The sequence below is a fragment of the Alosa sapidissima genome, chromosome 22, assembly GCF_018492685.1.
Source record: "Alosa sapidissima isolate fAloSap1 chromosome 22, fAloSap1.pri, whole genome shotgun sequence".
NCBI lineage: Eukaryota > Metazoa > Chordata > Actinopteri > Clupeiformes > Clupeidae > Alosa > Alosa sapidissima.
The window spans coordinates 7,610,024-7,625,443 of record NC_055978.1 but is presented as its reverse complement, the minus strand read 5'-3'; the positions used below and the strand labels follow the sequence as shown (position 1 = coordinate 7,625,443).

The 15,420-nt window shown below is 43.1% G+C and overlaps 1 protein-coding gene across 2 annotated transcripts; it reads right to left on the bottom strand.

Annotated features, from left to right (window-relative positions):
- Positions 1 to 135: 135 nt before the first annotated feature.
- On the bottom strand, positions 136 to 14,989 carry chpt1 (choline phosphotransferase 1). 2 transcript variants are annotated; one of them, XM_042079550.1, is made up of 8 exons: positions 14,535 to 14,989; positions 6,873 to 7,020; positions 5,907 to 6,048; positions 5,462 to 5,546; positions 3,933 to 4,064; positions 2,552 to 2,710; positions 1,998 to 2,123; positions 136 to 1,571 (listed from the first exon to the last, which is right to left on the bottom strand). In XM_042079550.1, the coding sequence occupies exons 1-8, from the start codon at positions 14,772 to 14,774 to the stop codon at positions 1,443 to 1,445; spliced, it is 1,161 nt and encodes a 386-aa protein (XP_041935484.1). In that variant the 5' UTR covers positions 14,775 to 14,989; the 3' UTR covers positions 136 to 1,442. The 2 variants fall into 2 exon arrangements, with proteins under 2 accessions (XP_041935484.1, XP_041935485.1); XM_042079551.1 differs by lacking the exon at positions 14,535 to 14,989 and adding an exon at positions 10,939 to 11,130.
- Positions 14,990 to 15,420: the final 431 nt, after the last annotated feature.

Below are 15,420 nucleotides of genomic sequence, written 5' to 3'. Positions count from 1 at the left end.
CTTAAGATTGGAGAATCTCAGTACGGTGACATCATGGTGGTCTGAACCTCACACTTTAGAGTTTCTCGGCCCGTCAACCATGCAAATTATTTTAAGAGAAAAGTTAAAATATTATAAATCCAATCTTGAAACTTCTTTATTAAATCACATAAAACTTTATTTTTTTAATGATTAGCCCTTTAGGGAGGAGATGATTAAAAGCAGGAGGAGGAGAGTGTGTGTGTGTATTTCTGCTTCCTCAAACAGTATGGGACTCACAAAAGGGTGTATATGAAGGTGGTCGTTCTTAAACATCAGAAAGTCCTGGAAAAAAAATGTCCTTCTGTGTGTGTGTTAGGGGGTTAGACATAAAGTCCCACAAAGTGAAGTCCTCCTCTGTCCTCAACAGATGCACACACGGATGGTCCCGCCCCTCTCTCTCACAGTCCTTGACAGTAGATCACGCAGTGAACAGGAAGCTGGTCCTCTCTCTCTCTCTGCAGAGGAGACGGAGTCCCAAACATTCCAGTCCACTTCTTTTGGGAATTAACCTCAAAAAAACATTGTTTTTTTATTTATATATATATATACCCAGACCTCATTGAGATTCTCAATTCGCACCCGATTCAGTCAGATTTCCAAAAAATGAATAAATAAATAAAATGCTGATAATGGAAAGACTGGTTAATACCACTGCTCATGTGAACTAGGATACAGACCACTGACTTCACTATTTTGCCTGGACCAAATAACAAACTGATGCTGATTTGTAGTGTTGTAGCTACCTACTGCATGTACCTCTACTGACTATGCTAGTGTCAAGGCATAGTAGTTATCTTTAAGATAGACAAACTGTAGATAGATGAGTACGACCAAGTGCTCACAGACAATTCAGTGTCATTGGCAGGTTTTTGCTGATTGGAGTTAACCCATGTAAGGCAGTGACCAGTAAATTCTTCATTTCAGGAGAAAAGTGGTTTGGATTTCATACTAACTAATTATGTAGAAATACAGACAAGAAACCTGTCTGCTATATTCGTATACTAAATTACTAAACAAAAATATCACTGACTTCGACTTAAAAGTAAGAAATACCTAGAAGTCTGAAATGTTTCACTAAGCGAGATTCCAGCACAGTTTGTGGACGGCAACTGCCTCCATACTGTGTTTTTTAGCCAATGAGAATATTCCAGTGTTCAACTTCTTGAACATTAACATGTTTGCTGCTGGTTGTTCATGAGAAATGGTCCTAACCTAGCTTTTCTTTACCAAAACAGATTTAAAACAAGAACAAAGCAAAAAACAAAACAAAGGGGTTGAGGTTAATTGGAGGTGGTGACAGAGTCAAGGCTGTTGTGGTTTTGGTTCGAGGGGTCTTGGTGCTCCTCTTCTGCTTTTAAGAGCAGGGAGGCGGAGCCATCGTCGTCCCACCTCCCCGCCGCCTCCTCCCGCCGGGCAAATCGTCAGTCGCTCTTGGATCTGGATTTGGGCGGGGCCTGCGCTGTGATGCTGAACACATGGATGCGCAGATGCGAGGCGATCTGCAGGCACACGCCGGTGCAGTAGCGTGTCAGGTCCACCACGGACAGGATCTACACACACACACACACACAGAGACACAGAAGTTAGGCTCTGATTGTATTAAGACGTATTCAACAAAATGGAACAAAGAAAAAACATCACAAAAATGGAGCAAGACAGCAACCGTTAGTGATTCCTGTTGAATAATTCAGTAATTTCACTGTTTTAAAGTTCTGAAATCAGCATAATACATTTAACCATAGTCCACTCCACCATCTAGAAGACTCATCCTGTCACTTTTGTAATTATTCTTAGGGGGTCAGCACACACAAACCAACATTATAAGAGTTCTATTCTCTAATAAAGTGTCTTCATATTTTATCAGATAATGGCTATCATGTTGTGTGATGGTTTCTGTTGCTTAAATGTATTTATTAATTTCTTCATTTCCATCCATCCATCCATCCATCCATATTATGGTGACCAGAGCAACTGACCATGGCGACCCACAGGACGATGTGCTCGTCGATAAAGCTGTTGAAGTACTGGTTGAGGAAGAGGAGGCCTGGCCCAATGAAGGCTGTGTCAGGGAGGTACAGCTCACTCTTGGTCATGTGGGCAATCTGAGGACAAGAAGCAACCCAACATGTTCATCACAACGGACAAGAAAGAAAGAAAGACAAAGAAAGAAGGAGAGCTAGAGAAAGAGAGGAGGGAAACAGAAAGAAAGACAGAACAAAAAGAAGACCAAAAACAGAGAGCAGAAACAAGCACAAATCTAAACAAATGGATAACTGGCTACAAAATCAGCACCACATTCAGGTCCAAATGCCCACAGGGTTCGAGTCCGATTCGGGTCATTTCCCGATTCCACCCCATCTCTCGCTCTCCTACTTGCTTCTTGTCAATCTCTTAACGGTCCTGTCTCTTGTAAGGGCATAAAAGCCCAACAATATGCTATAAAAACCTAAACAAAAAACACAAATGGACAGTGGAGCATGAACAACCCAGAGGTCAGAGGTTAGACAGACTGGACTGCAGCAGCACTCACCACCAGCTTGTTGGAGATCTTGGCGATAACCATCCCGAAGGTGAGGACGTACAGGCAGGGGTGCAGCTCGAAGAGCGCACTGGAGGACTTCTTGAAGATGATGAAGGCCAGGGAGAGGATGAGGCCGATGTGGAGGCCGGGGGTCAGCACACTGGTGTCCTGGAGAAGAGACACAGAGATCACCGGACAGCACAGCTAACCAGGAACGGGCCATACAGGGTCACCATTCAACACAGCTAACTAGAGATACAGTAGGTCATTCAGGGTCACCATTCAACACAGCTAACTAGAGATAGGCCATACAGGGTCACCATTCAGCACAGCTAACTGGGGATGGGGATTGAAGACTTGTCTAATTTTTACAAATGTACAGTATATGCCGCTATCACTTCTGGCGTAGCCAGTTCCCTTGATTATTAACGATGATTGATTGATGACATGACAATGGTGAGAATCAAATGGGTTGAGCACATGAGTGTTCATGAGTTCTAAGGGTGTTCAATCCACATAGTGGTTAAACTCTTCTGCTGACGTAAACCTATAATGGACTCTGGTAAAAGCAATGTCAGAGGTATATAACACTATCAGCAAGAAGGCAAGGGTCCTTGAGGCCATCTCACATCATCAGTTTAAAAAAATACTCACACAGTACTATGTACAAAGACAAGCACACCCTTAACAGTGATGAAGTATTTGTCAGACCGAATACCTCACTTTCAAATCAGGCCAGGTAAAGAGGTGACTTAAATGTGTCGCTAAAAAGGAATGTACACGTAATCATCTACTTATAGGTACGCAATTACCTAATTGGTCTTCTGAAGGTGACAACAGAAACTCCACATGAACTTTAAAGCCCCTTTAAAATACAACTTTCAGAAAAGAATCCCTTGAAAAACAAGACTCAGGAAAGATAATGCAATCTTAACTTCATGGTAAATCATAACAATTCCGGTATTTGGCACTTTGAGTCCCTTTTCTGGTTTGTTTTGGATGAACTAGAGTGGTGGACACTGAAATTTTGACTCGCCTTTGACTGTTTGTGTCCAAACATGTCCTTAAAAACAACCTTTAACGTTTGTTTTTAGAACGGTGCAACTCACCGAGTGGTTAGTGATGTTCGTTGATGTTCCAAAATAAGTAGCAAGTACTACAAACAAGTAGTCAGTTTTGAGATATGTTTTTAAAACACTCATAGGTAATATACATACCAGTCCGTATGTAACTAAAGGTAGGATGCTGAATGATTTGGTGAAGTCCTAATCTGTGGCCAATTGGTTAGACACACACCTCTGCCATTACAATGCTTGATCTGCTCTACCAATAACATTTGTACCCACAACCAACGTGGAGTAGTTTGGGGATGCATGCATTCAGAACTTACTGCTACTGTGGAGCCGTTCTTGCCGACGCCTCCGCTCAGGATGACATGGAAGTAGTTGTAGCTGGAGAGCAGGAAGCCTCCGATGATTCCAATGATGGGGAAGACGTACAACTTCACACCGAGCACAGGCAACTGAGGACAGGACCCACACACACACACACACACAGGCAGCAGGAGACAGCAACACAATGGAGGTTATTTATTAGGCTACTTGTTTGGTTTGGTGACAGGTGGTTACAAACGAAAATGTAATTCAACAAGTTGTGGGATGTAAATGCTTTCTTAAACCTTTGAACTTTGAACTAAATATTTTGAGAGCAAGTTGTCTACAGACTAAAATCAACCAATTAGCGGTGAATATTTTTGTGTGGCTAAACAGAGCACAGCTATGGTACTACAGTAACCTATAAACTACATAAAGGGCATGCTGGATAGCCAGCAGTACACACTTGACAGCTTTGGCTACCTATGGTGATGAGGAGGTAGAATACTGTATAGGAGCACTACTATAAGAAAATACAAGAGTGCTACTCTTGCGCTAGGCTTCAAGCCTCGTGTTTCTTGGTGTTTTATGCTCCCAACGTTGTCTTCAAGGCAGCGCTGCCTGGAAGGCGCTATGGTTAGGCATGGGTTAGGGTTGGGGTTAGGGTTAGGTGCCTTAAAGTCGACGGGGGCAGCGCTGCCTGGAAGACGACGTTGGGGGCATAAAACACCATCAAGCTCTCTGCTCGGCACTGGGGAAGCTTGGGTTCATGCTGAAGCTTCATGGGGAAACAGGGTAGGAGCCAGCGGTGGCTGGATTACGCACGCTGCCATGTGGTATGACACATTTCTATTACGACATGGCAATGTGTCATATTGTCAAGTTCCCAATATTTACCTTTCTTTCGTAAGCGTTTGTTAAGCTAAGAATCGGGATGGGTGACATGATGGAGCACAAAAAAAAAAAAAAAAGGTGAAACAAGACATCCAATATCAAGAAACAGGAGATTTGTGTGAAATGGGGGGTTGTTTTGCATTCTATGCTCTGCATTCTAGATTGTGTAGAGGTAGTGAAGAAAAAACGAATACTGTGTACATACGAAGAGTTCAGATGCAAAACCCTCTAAATCCGTCTGACCACTTTTCTTTTAAATGAGCATTTAAATTCAGGCTCCTATAGGTTTTTGCCTATAAATCGATATTTCAGACCAGGAAAAGAGTGGTATTTAGTGGGTTTAGAAGTTAAATTATTTGATTAGCGTATACTATGTGTGGAGAGCATCCCCTCACCATCTTTATCTAATTTTTGACATAGGTGGCATTTAGAGGCTTTTGCATCTGAACCCTTCACACTTCAATCACACACTGGATTGTTACCCTGACACGGACCGGACAGGTAAACGGTTTTGAGGCGTGTTTGATTTTGTAAGAACTGTCACAAATTCACTGTTTTGTGAATGTAGTTTGAAAATGGAGAAAAGAGTGGAAGGTTTTAAAAAATTTAAGTGTGAAAAACTGTAAGGTCTATCTATATGTGGACTCCGTACCACGGTTTGCCAGAGCGAGACTCCACCAAAGGCGGACATCACGTACATGATGGTGATGGCGATCTGCACCTCAGTCACATCCACCCTGAAGGAAGAGATCAGCGCCACACTTTATGCTAATGCTAAAGCTGATATAAATGCATTTGTATTGTAATGATGATGCAACCTTTAGTCTAATTACATTTCCACAGTTACATTTCATTTTCACTTTCAAGTCATAAAGATTTCAGATCAAAGATCAGATAAGACAGATCTAACACATTCCTAGAACCCCGAATCATGCAAGTTCACACAACCTAACATAACCCTAATGCAACAAATCTGCTAAATGATTTCATGTACATACATAACATAACTGGATATTGTTAAGCAAACCTAAACAGAACATATTTACAAACACAAACTGCCTCTCTGTAGCTCTGTGGATGGTCCAGGTGTGACTTACAGGCCGAACTGTAGCGTGCCGGAGACATAGGTCTGCCAGTGGGCGCAGAAGAACATGAACATGCCCACGAAACCACAGAAGAACATCCAATTAGGGTACCGCCCAATCCCGCAGCACAGGCAGGTTCCCACGGCAACGAACACTGCACAGAGAGGTGGATGGGGAGCAAGGAAGATAAAGAGAGAGAGGGAGAGAGGGAGGGATGGAGGGAGATTATATAAAGTCAAAGAAAGGGATAAGGGGGAAGAGAGTACAGAAGACAGACAGACACGAGTGAAAGAGACACACATAGCCAGAGAGAGAGAGAGGGTGGGGGGGGGAAGCGAGGGAGAGAGAAATGAGAGAGATGAGAACAGTCAATAAGCCCTAGAGTTGCAGCATGACATCCGGTCAACAACAAAGCTCTCTCGTTAGAACTGGTGATCATGTCCGCTGTGCTGAGATGATGGGCTCGTACTGAAAGGGTAGCTGTCCCAGACTCCCAGCCCTTAACCCTTAAAGGTGTACGGGAATGTTTGGAAAATTAACGTTCTAAAGAATATCTGGGTCCATTGAATTCAACATAGAATTTTAGAACCTTCAATTGTTGCGGAACTGAATCTTATGTTAGAATGTTCAGAAACCCACACCATTAAGGGTTAAGAACAGATTGTTACATGTCTTCATAAAATAGATTTCTTTACAGATTTACACAAACCCATTAACCAATTACTAAAATAGTTGATTAAAGGAACACACCATTATTTTTGGAAAAGACTAGCTTTAGGCTAACTGGAATAACCCACTTCCAATGGTTTATGCTAAGCTAGGCTAACGCTGTCAGACTGGGTTATAGCACACAGAGAGAAGAGAAGGGTATGTATCCTGTTATCTAACTCTGTGGTAGACAGCAGATAAGATAATTTCCCCAAAAGGTTAGTGTGTTCCTTTAAGCCTTGCAGCCCTATTGTAGACCGGAGGCCAAACCTGTGGAGACGGCATCACAGCCATGGTCGAAGAGTTCGCCCAGAGCAGAGCTGCTATTGGTGCGTCTGGCCTGCTTCCCATCGATGGCGTCCAGAGACTGGTAGATGAACAGACCCAACGCACTCAGGATGAAGGCCCACGACGGTGCCTGCAGAGAGGGGGAGAAAGAGGGATAGAGGGAGGGAGAAAAGAGAAGGAGCGAGAGAAGGAGAGAGAGAGAGGGAGGAGAGGGAAGGAGAGAGGGATAGAGAAACAAATAAGTGGAGAGAGCAAAGAATGCAAGAGGGAGAAGAAGGAGAGTGATGGAGGAGAAAAACAGATATAGAGATAGAAGGATAGAGGGAGGAGAGAGAAGGAGAGAGGGATGGGTCAGAGAGATAGATAAGAGGAGAGAGCAAACAGTAGGAGAGGTTGAAGGGGGAGTGATAGAAGAGAGGCATACATGAGAAGAACAAAGAAAAGAGGAAATCAGACAACAAGAGTGAAAGGTAAACAGTGAATAGTATAGTGAATAGAGAGAGAGAGAAATATGAAGAGAATAGTTTGGGAGAGAGCAAGAGGGAAGTAAAGATGGAAAGGGGAAGATAGAGAAAGGGAGGGAGAGAAGAGATAGAAAGAAGAGATGGAGGGAGAGAGAGGTTAAAAAAGAGAAAGAGGGAGGAAAGTAAAGGAACAGGAGGAATATGGATAGGTAAGGAAATGGAGGGAGGATGGAAGTAGAGAGATGGATGGATAGGAGGGGGAGGGGGAGGAGGAGGAGAAGAGATTGATGGATGGAAGAGTGGGTGGGAGATAGGAGAAGAGACAATAGATGCCCTTGAGTGCAAACAAGCAAACTGCAATGGAACAAATAATTGCTGTCCACATTCCTGAGGCAGGAGGAAACAAGAAGATATTCAAAACCAAAGATTCTAGAGCGCTATGCTCCGCTCTGCTCTAGAATCTTTGTTCAAGACTAAGCTCTACCAGAACCCTATCTATAAGGCTCTGAGCTCTACTATACTACAGTATACCATGGCAACACTAAAACAACTATAACTACTATACTACACCATGGAATAACACAAAAACAAGAAACAACAAAAACAAATAGCCTCTGGAAGGAGGAAGCTGAAGTTTTAATACAATGCAAAAAATGATGACCTTTGAGACCAACACCCTTTTAGTCTGTTCCTGTTCTTGGAAAACAAAACACACCACACCCAACAATGTTATGATGACGAGCGGCTAGCTAACGTTATCGGGCAGTGTACAAGAAGCACTTTGTTTCATATGATGAAAGTGCCAAGTCAAATCAAGCAGCGCACAACAGCCTATTCTGCCAGACACTCATCCATCACTGGTGAGGATCTTTTCACAAACAAACAGCTGCTGAGTAGATCTGACCCGAACCTAGCCCAGATGTGTGTGTGTGTGTGTGTGTGTGTGCACGCGTGTTTTGTTATTACCCTCACCCCAAAGAGTGGATAATTGGGTCCATATGTTTGTCTGTGTTGCAGAGTGTGTTGCATATGTGCACACAAAACTTAAAAAAATTAAAACTGGTCTGTTTAGCTTGAAATTTCCACACAAGATCCTCCTACATGATGAGCTGATGATCCTGCATGAGTTTGCCAAAACAGGTCCTCATCCTTCTCCTCCCAGAGTGGTCGGTGCTTTATGTCCAAATCAGTTGCATATTCACGTAAGGTTTCTTTCCCAGCAGAGAATAATGAGAGAAAATATTGAGGATGAATAGTGAAAGGAGAGAGTGCAGTTCCATGAGGCATCCCCATAGTAATTACTGGGAATTACCTCACCCAGGTTTGTCACTAAACCTCGTATTTGAATAGCCCCCACAGGCCCAGACTCTCGTCTGTGATTGGTCAGCTGTAAAGTGTGGGTTTTCTGTGATTGGTCATCTGTTAGGTGTGTTTTTTCTGTGATTGGTCAGCTGTTAGGTGTGTTTTTGTGATTGGTCAGCTGTTAGGTGTGGGTTTTTTGTGATTGGTCAGCTGCAAGATGTGTTTTTGTGATTGGATCCACTGATCTGGATCCAACAAACCATGGTGGAGCCCATAGTGGATCTGGTGCTGGCATTTAAATAATTTTTCTGAAGTGGATCTTTTCCCAAAACAGACTGCTGTCCAGCTAAAACTGGACCAAACAAAGGTCCGGTCAGGATCTGGCCTAGTCATGGTCAAGCTGTTTTTAAGCCAGCTGTTTGTGTGTGTGTGTGTGTGTGTGTGTGTGTGTGTGTGTGTGTGGTGATGTGGTGTGGTGTGGTGTGTGTGTGTGGCTTTTTTGTGATTGATTTCACCCCACACCAGCCAGCCCTTTTTGTAAACAAACCCATTTTTCCAGACCCATGACCCAGTTAGTGCTGGCCTCAAAGCAAGGCCCCAGAGGTGAACAGCTGTCAACATGCAAACTGAAGGATTCCTTTTTATTTCTCCCTAGATCTCTCTCTCTCTGTGTGCATGTGCATCTCTCTCCCTCCATCTCTTTGTCTGTCTCTCTTTTTCTCTGTCTGTCTGTCTCTCTTTTTCTCTGTCTGTCTCTCTTTTTCTCTGTCTGTCTGTCTGTCTGTCTCTCTTTTTCTCTGTCTGTCTGTCTCTCTTTTTCTGTCTGTCTCTCTTTTTCTCTGTCTGTCTGTCTGTCTGCCTGCCTCTCTCCCTCTCACACACACCATTTATCTGCATCTCTCTCTCTCCATCATGCTGATGATCCCAATCAACATGCTGCTGTCCAGATTAAGGCAGACACGCTTCAGCCTGATACAACAATAAGCTGAGAGGCAGGCACGGATCAGGCTTTGATCTGGCACAGGTTCACACACCCCCAGATGCGTGCCACAGCCAGATGCTATCTGAGGCCACTTGGTTATGGGGTTTACACATAATGGGTTAGCATGTGGTGGCTTATGAGCAGATGATGAGATGCTATTTTAACATAGACGAGTGTGAAACCACAAAAGTACACAAAAAAAAAGTTTACAAACCGGCCCTAGCATGAATAGTGTTGACTAAAACTTGTTTGTTTGTTTTTCCGGCTGTGCCTTTTTGTTAACAAAAGAGCCTCGGTAACTCTAAAAGATAAACCCATTCAGTCCTCCATGTCCTTCGGTTCGGGCTAAATTTGGCTCTTAATAAACAAGCCCCATTGAAAATGTATTTTGGCCCAAGGGGTCAAGATTACTTAAACCCTCATCTGGGACAGAGGCCCTGGAGCTGGAGGTGTCCGAAAGATTGCCTGTGTGAAACACGCCGGACCACTTTAAAACCTTCTCAGATGTGTCACCACACAGTAGTGACTGCATGACCGCGCGGTTGCCAGGGCCATCAGTCAGACTAAGGCCTAGTCCACACGTACCAAACCGATCTTTTTTTCCTCCGTCTTCCCTGGAACCGTATCAAGAATATTTGCGTCCAAACGGATCCATCTCAACACGACTCAACACGTTACTTCATACCCCAGGCCTATAGGTGGCACTGTTTCTTTACAGAAATTGACCAAAACTTGCGCTTTACAAACAGACAGAATAGGCTACGACGAAATGGCTAGTGCAAGGAAACCAGAATGGTTTGTGTGGACTGATGGTGAACTGTCAACTGTAGTCAACTGTAAAACTAATAAACTTTATTTTACGGTTTGTGAAGGGTGCAGTCCCGTCCTTTATTTGGCTAACGCAGGTAGGCCTACTAATCACCTTTACTTTCTTTGGTTGTAGGATAGTCCGTGATTCACATTAGTTTTGGCTATCACCGCAATTAGGCTACTAAACGCAAGGCTTACCCAAGTTCTAGGCTATTCTGTCGCCACATTTATAATATTGCTATAAAACCTTCGTTAGTAACAGTCAATACTTTTGCCTGCATCAAATCGCGCATTCGCATTCAGTGTGCTACCATCGGCTTAACGTGAGTTCTAAGCGTCTTTGTATGCTTATATCTGATTTCACTCGACTGTGAATGCATGTATATATGTTGTAAGACATGTAAAATAAATGAATGCATAAAATGCATTCACATTTGTTATGTTTTGCAAGACTGTGATGACTAAATGACTAATGTCTAAATCAGCATACCGTTTTTCTAGATGTCAAAGTTTGATGTCTGTCCATCACCAGGCCAAGCATTCAAAATGCATGCACCTCAAAAGTCCTGCCTGTTGCAAGTTGATTATGACAGTTTAAGACCGTGAAAATCTAGGCTGGGACAAGAAATGCTTTTGATCAGTCATATAATGACGCAATTCTGGGCCGCATGTATCAAAAAGATAAGCACTTAAGCAGTGTCCAGCAGTGTATTCAGTGGACATTGCCAAATGGAACATGCTTCAAACTAATAAATAGACATTGCTGCTCATGTATGCAAATAAAGCCACACAAACACCATTAATACCGACAAGTGGCTAGAGGGTGTGTAAAGTAGCTTTGGCTGCTCAAAGCTCCCAGGCCAGACAACTGTACAGAAACAAAATACAGGTGGGTGGTGCCATTTTGGATAAGTATAGGGTTAGCATAGCATGCAGTAGCCAGAAGAGTTGTGGGTTCAATTCCAGGCTGCCACAGTTGTGCCCCTGAGCAAGGCACTTAACCCCAAAGTTGAGCCAAATTAATGAAGTAAAAAAAAAACGCTTGCTCATTTAAGTTGGTACAGTGTCAGTGGCACTATAATCACAAGTGCTGTTACACCATTTACGGCCCTCCAGTTACATGATATGCAGATAACTGAGAACTCGTAATATGAAAACTCACCTGGAGAGTCAGTGCAGTGCACCAATATAATTAAATCATTAAAAAATCAGGTTGCAGGTTGGTGATCCCAGTGAACCCATTGCATTGGTTCAATCATGTTCAGATTAAGGGGAAGGATCATGGTTTACTACAACCAGAACAGAGAACGACTGTGTGTGTGTGTGTGTGTGTGTGTGTGGTTCCAAGAAGTAAAAGCAGGGCAAGGCTCAGGCTATGTACATACAGTTTCACACACTTATGCAAGTCAGTGTGTGTGTGTGTGTGTGTGTGTTCAGTCTATATAGTTCATTAAAGTAAAAGCAGGACAAGATTCAGGGTATGTGATGTGATTACAATGCTGACCTGCATGTGTACATGTAATTGTGTGTTTGTGTGAGTGAGTGTGTGTTGGAAGATGTGGATGGATGAATGTGTCCAATTCCCAACATCTAGGCGAGTTTACACACATACTGTACCAAGCTGAGCATAAAAGTGTGTGAGCATGTCCAAGAGTGTGTGTGTTTGTGAAAATGTGTGTGTGTGTGTGTGTGTGTGTGTGTGTGTGTGTGTGTGTGTATGTGTGGTAGGGCAGTTTTCCAGCTTACCCAATCCTGTCAAATCCCCCAGTGGGATGTCATAGCCTTGCTGCCATCTGGACTAAGAGCAGGCCAATGCCTAGGCTAGTGTTTGACACGAGCAACAACTTGTCACCAAATGACAAAAAACACATCATTATTCACACGCTGAACGCCTCTTTTGATCAGCACAGTAATGCTGCAAAATACATCGTCACCAGTCAACAGTCCACTGAGGATCAGCATAATGGACAATTAGTTGGACTGACCAATACCAATATATTTTCCAAGGCAGATTAAATCAAGGAAGTTTAGATGTTCATATTGTGACTTTTTAGTGAAGTTTACGTCATGTCTTTTATTGTGTAGTTTTATGGTCTTATTCCAGTTGTGTCAATGAACAATAGGCGCTAAGACTGCACATTTTGGGGAAAACATCTGCCGTTCGATTCATGCCAATAGTACTTACTGCTGCACTAATTTGTCCTTGTCACATAAAACCTCATTTGTTCCCTTTTTTGTAAGATGCTTTAGATAAAAGTGTCACCTAAATGAGTACATGCAAAGTAGTACTAGTGTTTTTTTTAGTAGATTTTTCTGGCAAACATGCAATTGCGGTTTAGTTTGCAATATAATATTTAAAAGTCAATATTCTAAATGCCACTTTATGTTGGGCCACTTCTGATTGGTGAGCATGCCCATGCCTATGAAGCCCAGCACTTCTGATTGGTGAGCATGCCCATGTATATGAAGCCCAGCACTTCTGATTGGTGAGCATGCCCATGTCTATGAAGGCCAGCACTTCTGATTGGTGAGCATGCCCATGCCTATGAAGCCCAGAACTTTTAATTGGTGAGCTTTACTGTCTATCACACAAGGAGGTATTCTCTTGTCTTATACATAAACACTAAGTAACAAACCCTCCACTTGGAAAATGATTTTCAGCCTTCTTCAGCAGTAAAAACCATTTACGAGACACAAATTTATTTCACTTCACAGGTGTGTGTGTGTGTGTGGTGTGTGTGTGTGTGTGAGGATGCTTCTTTTGATTTGCCTTCAGGGTGTGATCAAAATAAACATTAGCCAGTTACTCTGAACTATTATTTGGCATGGCTATTATTTGTAACCTAAACTAAAAAAAGCCACCAGTGCAATTCCTGTAGGGCACCGGTCACCCTTTGCCCTACTTCTGTCTTGCGGAGTCGAAATCTCAACAAAGTGTTGATTGTTTCCTCCGACAAGGCCCAGATAATGTGGAGAAAACATCTCCAGATAGATAGATAGGCCTATCCGTTAAAGCCAGCTCTGATCTGGCCCTGATAGCACACGGTTTTGACCCACTTACAACAGCAATTACATAGGCCTCTCTCCTCTATCAGTTAAAGCGCAACCGAACTTGAGACTATAACCTGTTTCTCCACGAGCTGTGTGTGTGTGTGTGTGTGTATATCTCTATCTCTGACAGGGCAGTGGAATCTGGACTTTGAGCAGGTCACGTAAAAAGTGAAAATCAATATGGCACTTCCAGTGTCCTGCACTGTCTGACATTTAGCAGTTAAAAGGGTCAGGTCATGGTGCAGTTGAGAGCATTTCGTAAGCCACTAAAAGTGTGCCTAACAATTACCCATCTATCATTTTTTTTCAGGCACTCTTTGGTTTTGGTGATTAACTACCTGCTTATCTAACATTAAACACTGATGATATAGTATATACATTCAGTTTACGACTGTTCTTAGTAGGCCCATAGCAAGTCTGAACGCTGGGAAGATCAATAGAATCGAATTCGATTTTCTGAAGTCGGCGTTTGATCTGTCAGCAGACCAAAACGCGTAATCAACACAAACAAACGAGCCTGTGACTGGTCAAGTGACTCTTAGGAAGTGACATTTTCAGACTGTCCAACACTAACAAGTAGCCTACTCAGTAGCCTATGTGGCTAAGGGAACATCCACGATTTCACTGTTTATAACAACGTAATTGTGCCAGTGACTGTGCTGATGTTACACAATCACACATGTACATGGTAGGCCTACCACTGTTCACAAAGCGTAGACTACGTCAAAATTGTAATATACAGTTGTGTAAGCCATATTGTGAAAGAATAATTAAGTAGCCAGACCCTTGATAAGAGAATGTTAGGCTACTCAATGACGGGAAGAATGTAACAGTCCGTTAGCCTACAGTGCCTCGGTTCCAAACAAAACGGAAGCAGTGTGTATCGCTGGTTATTGTGGTAAACAACCGCTGCGCCCGCAAGCGTGGAAAAATAGCCTACACAACTCGGAAACACCGTCCACTCAGCATGACGAATTGCATGACCTCCCACCCTCGATTACGGAAAGTTTTATTAGGTTGATGGTCATAACTCACCTCCTCGGTTGCAGATGGGCAGTAATAGACCAAAATAAGAGTTGTAATAATATTCACTACGAGTCCTATTATGGTTAGCGTGTTGGGCGCAACCCACGTCGGAATCTGCTGGACTAACCAATTCCAGTATATTTGGCACGGCGGTTCAAATAAGGAGCGGCCGGAGGCGCTGTATTTGTGGTCCTCTAGACGTCTAAGCTGTGCGGGTGACAGCGGCTCCGGCCACAGGCAATGTGGCATTGTTGCTGGTCGCAGCGGGGCTCCGTCAAGTTGACCCCTGGGAGGCGAAGAAGGTTCAGGCACGACCCGGGAGGTTGAATATCCTCGTGTCCACCCAGACGAGGCGCACACATGCGGCTAACTATGTCAGAAAAGTCATTTTGGAGAGCGGAACCATCTGCCGTCCCCTACCTTTACTGCTTCAATGTGGCAAGAGCAGGAAACTCAAGCCCCGGAAGGGAATACAGGCGGGAAATTTAAAAGCCCCGGCAGTCGTGTTTCACAGCCACAGGCAGAGGCAGAGTGGCAGACTACAATCTGAGACTACAATCTATTCCCACGACAGTAGCCTACAGGCTGCTTATGTAGGCCGATATGACAGATTTTAAAATGTGCCCTATAGGCTGTAAAAAAAAAACAAGGGAGGTGGGGATATGGTATTATAGGCTAGAAAATATGTTGAAATATGCTATATTAATATTACCTTAATAACAATTATAACCCTACGATGAGTGGGGCGACATTTAATTCAAACAATAGCTATTATACATATGTTTCAAAACATTTCAGTAGATTCAATTTAGTTTGATATGTCGTGATGTCTTTGTTTTCATAGTATTTTTTTTTTTTTGTATATTGTGTGCATTGTGACCTTGGGACTGTGAAA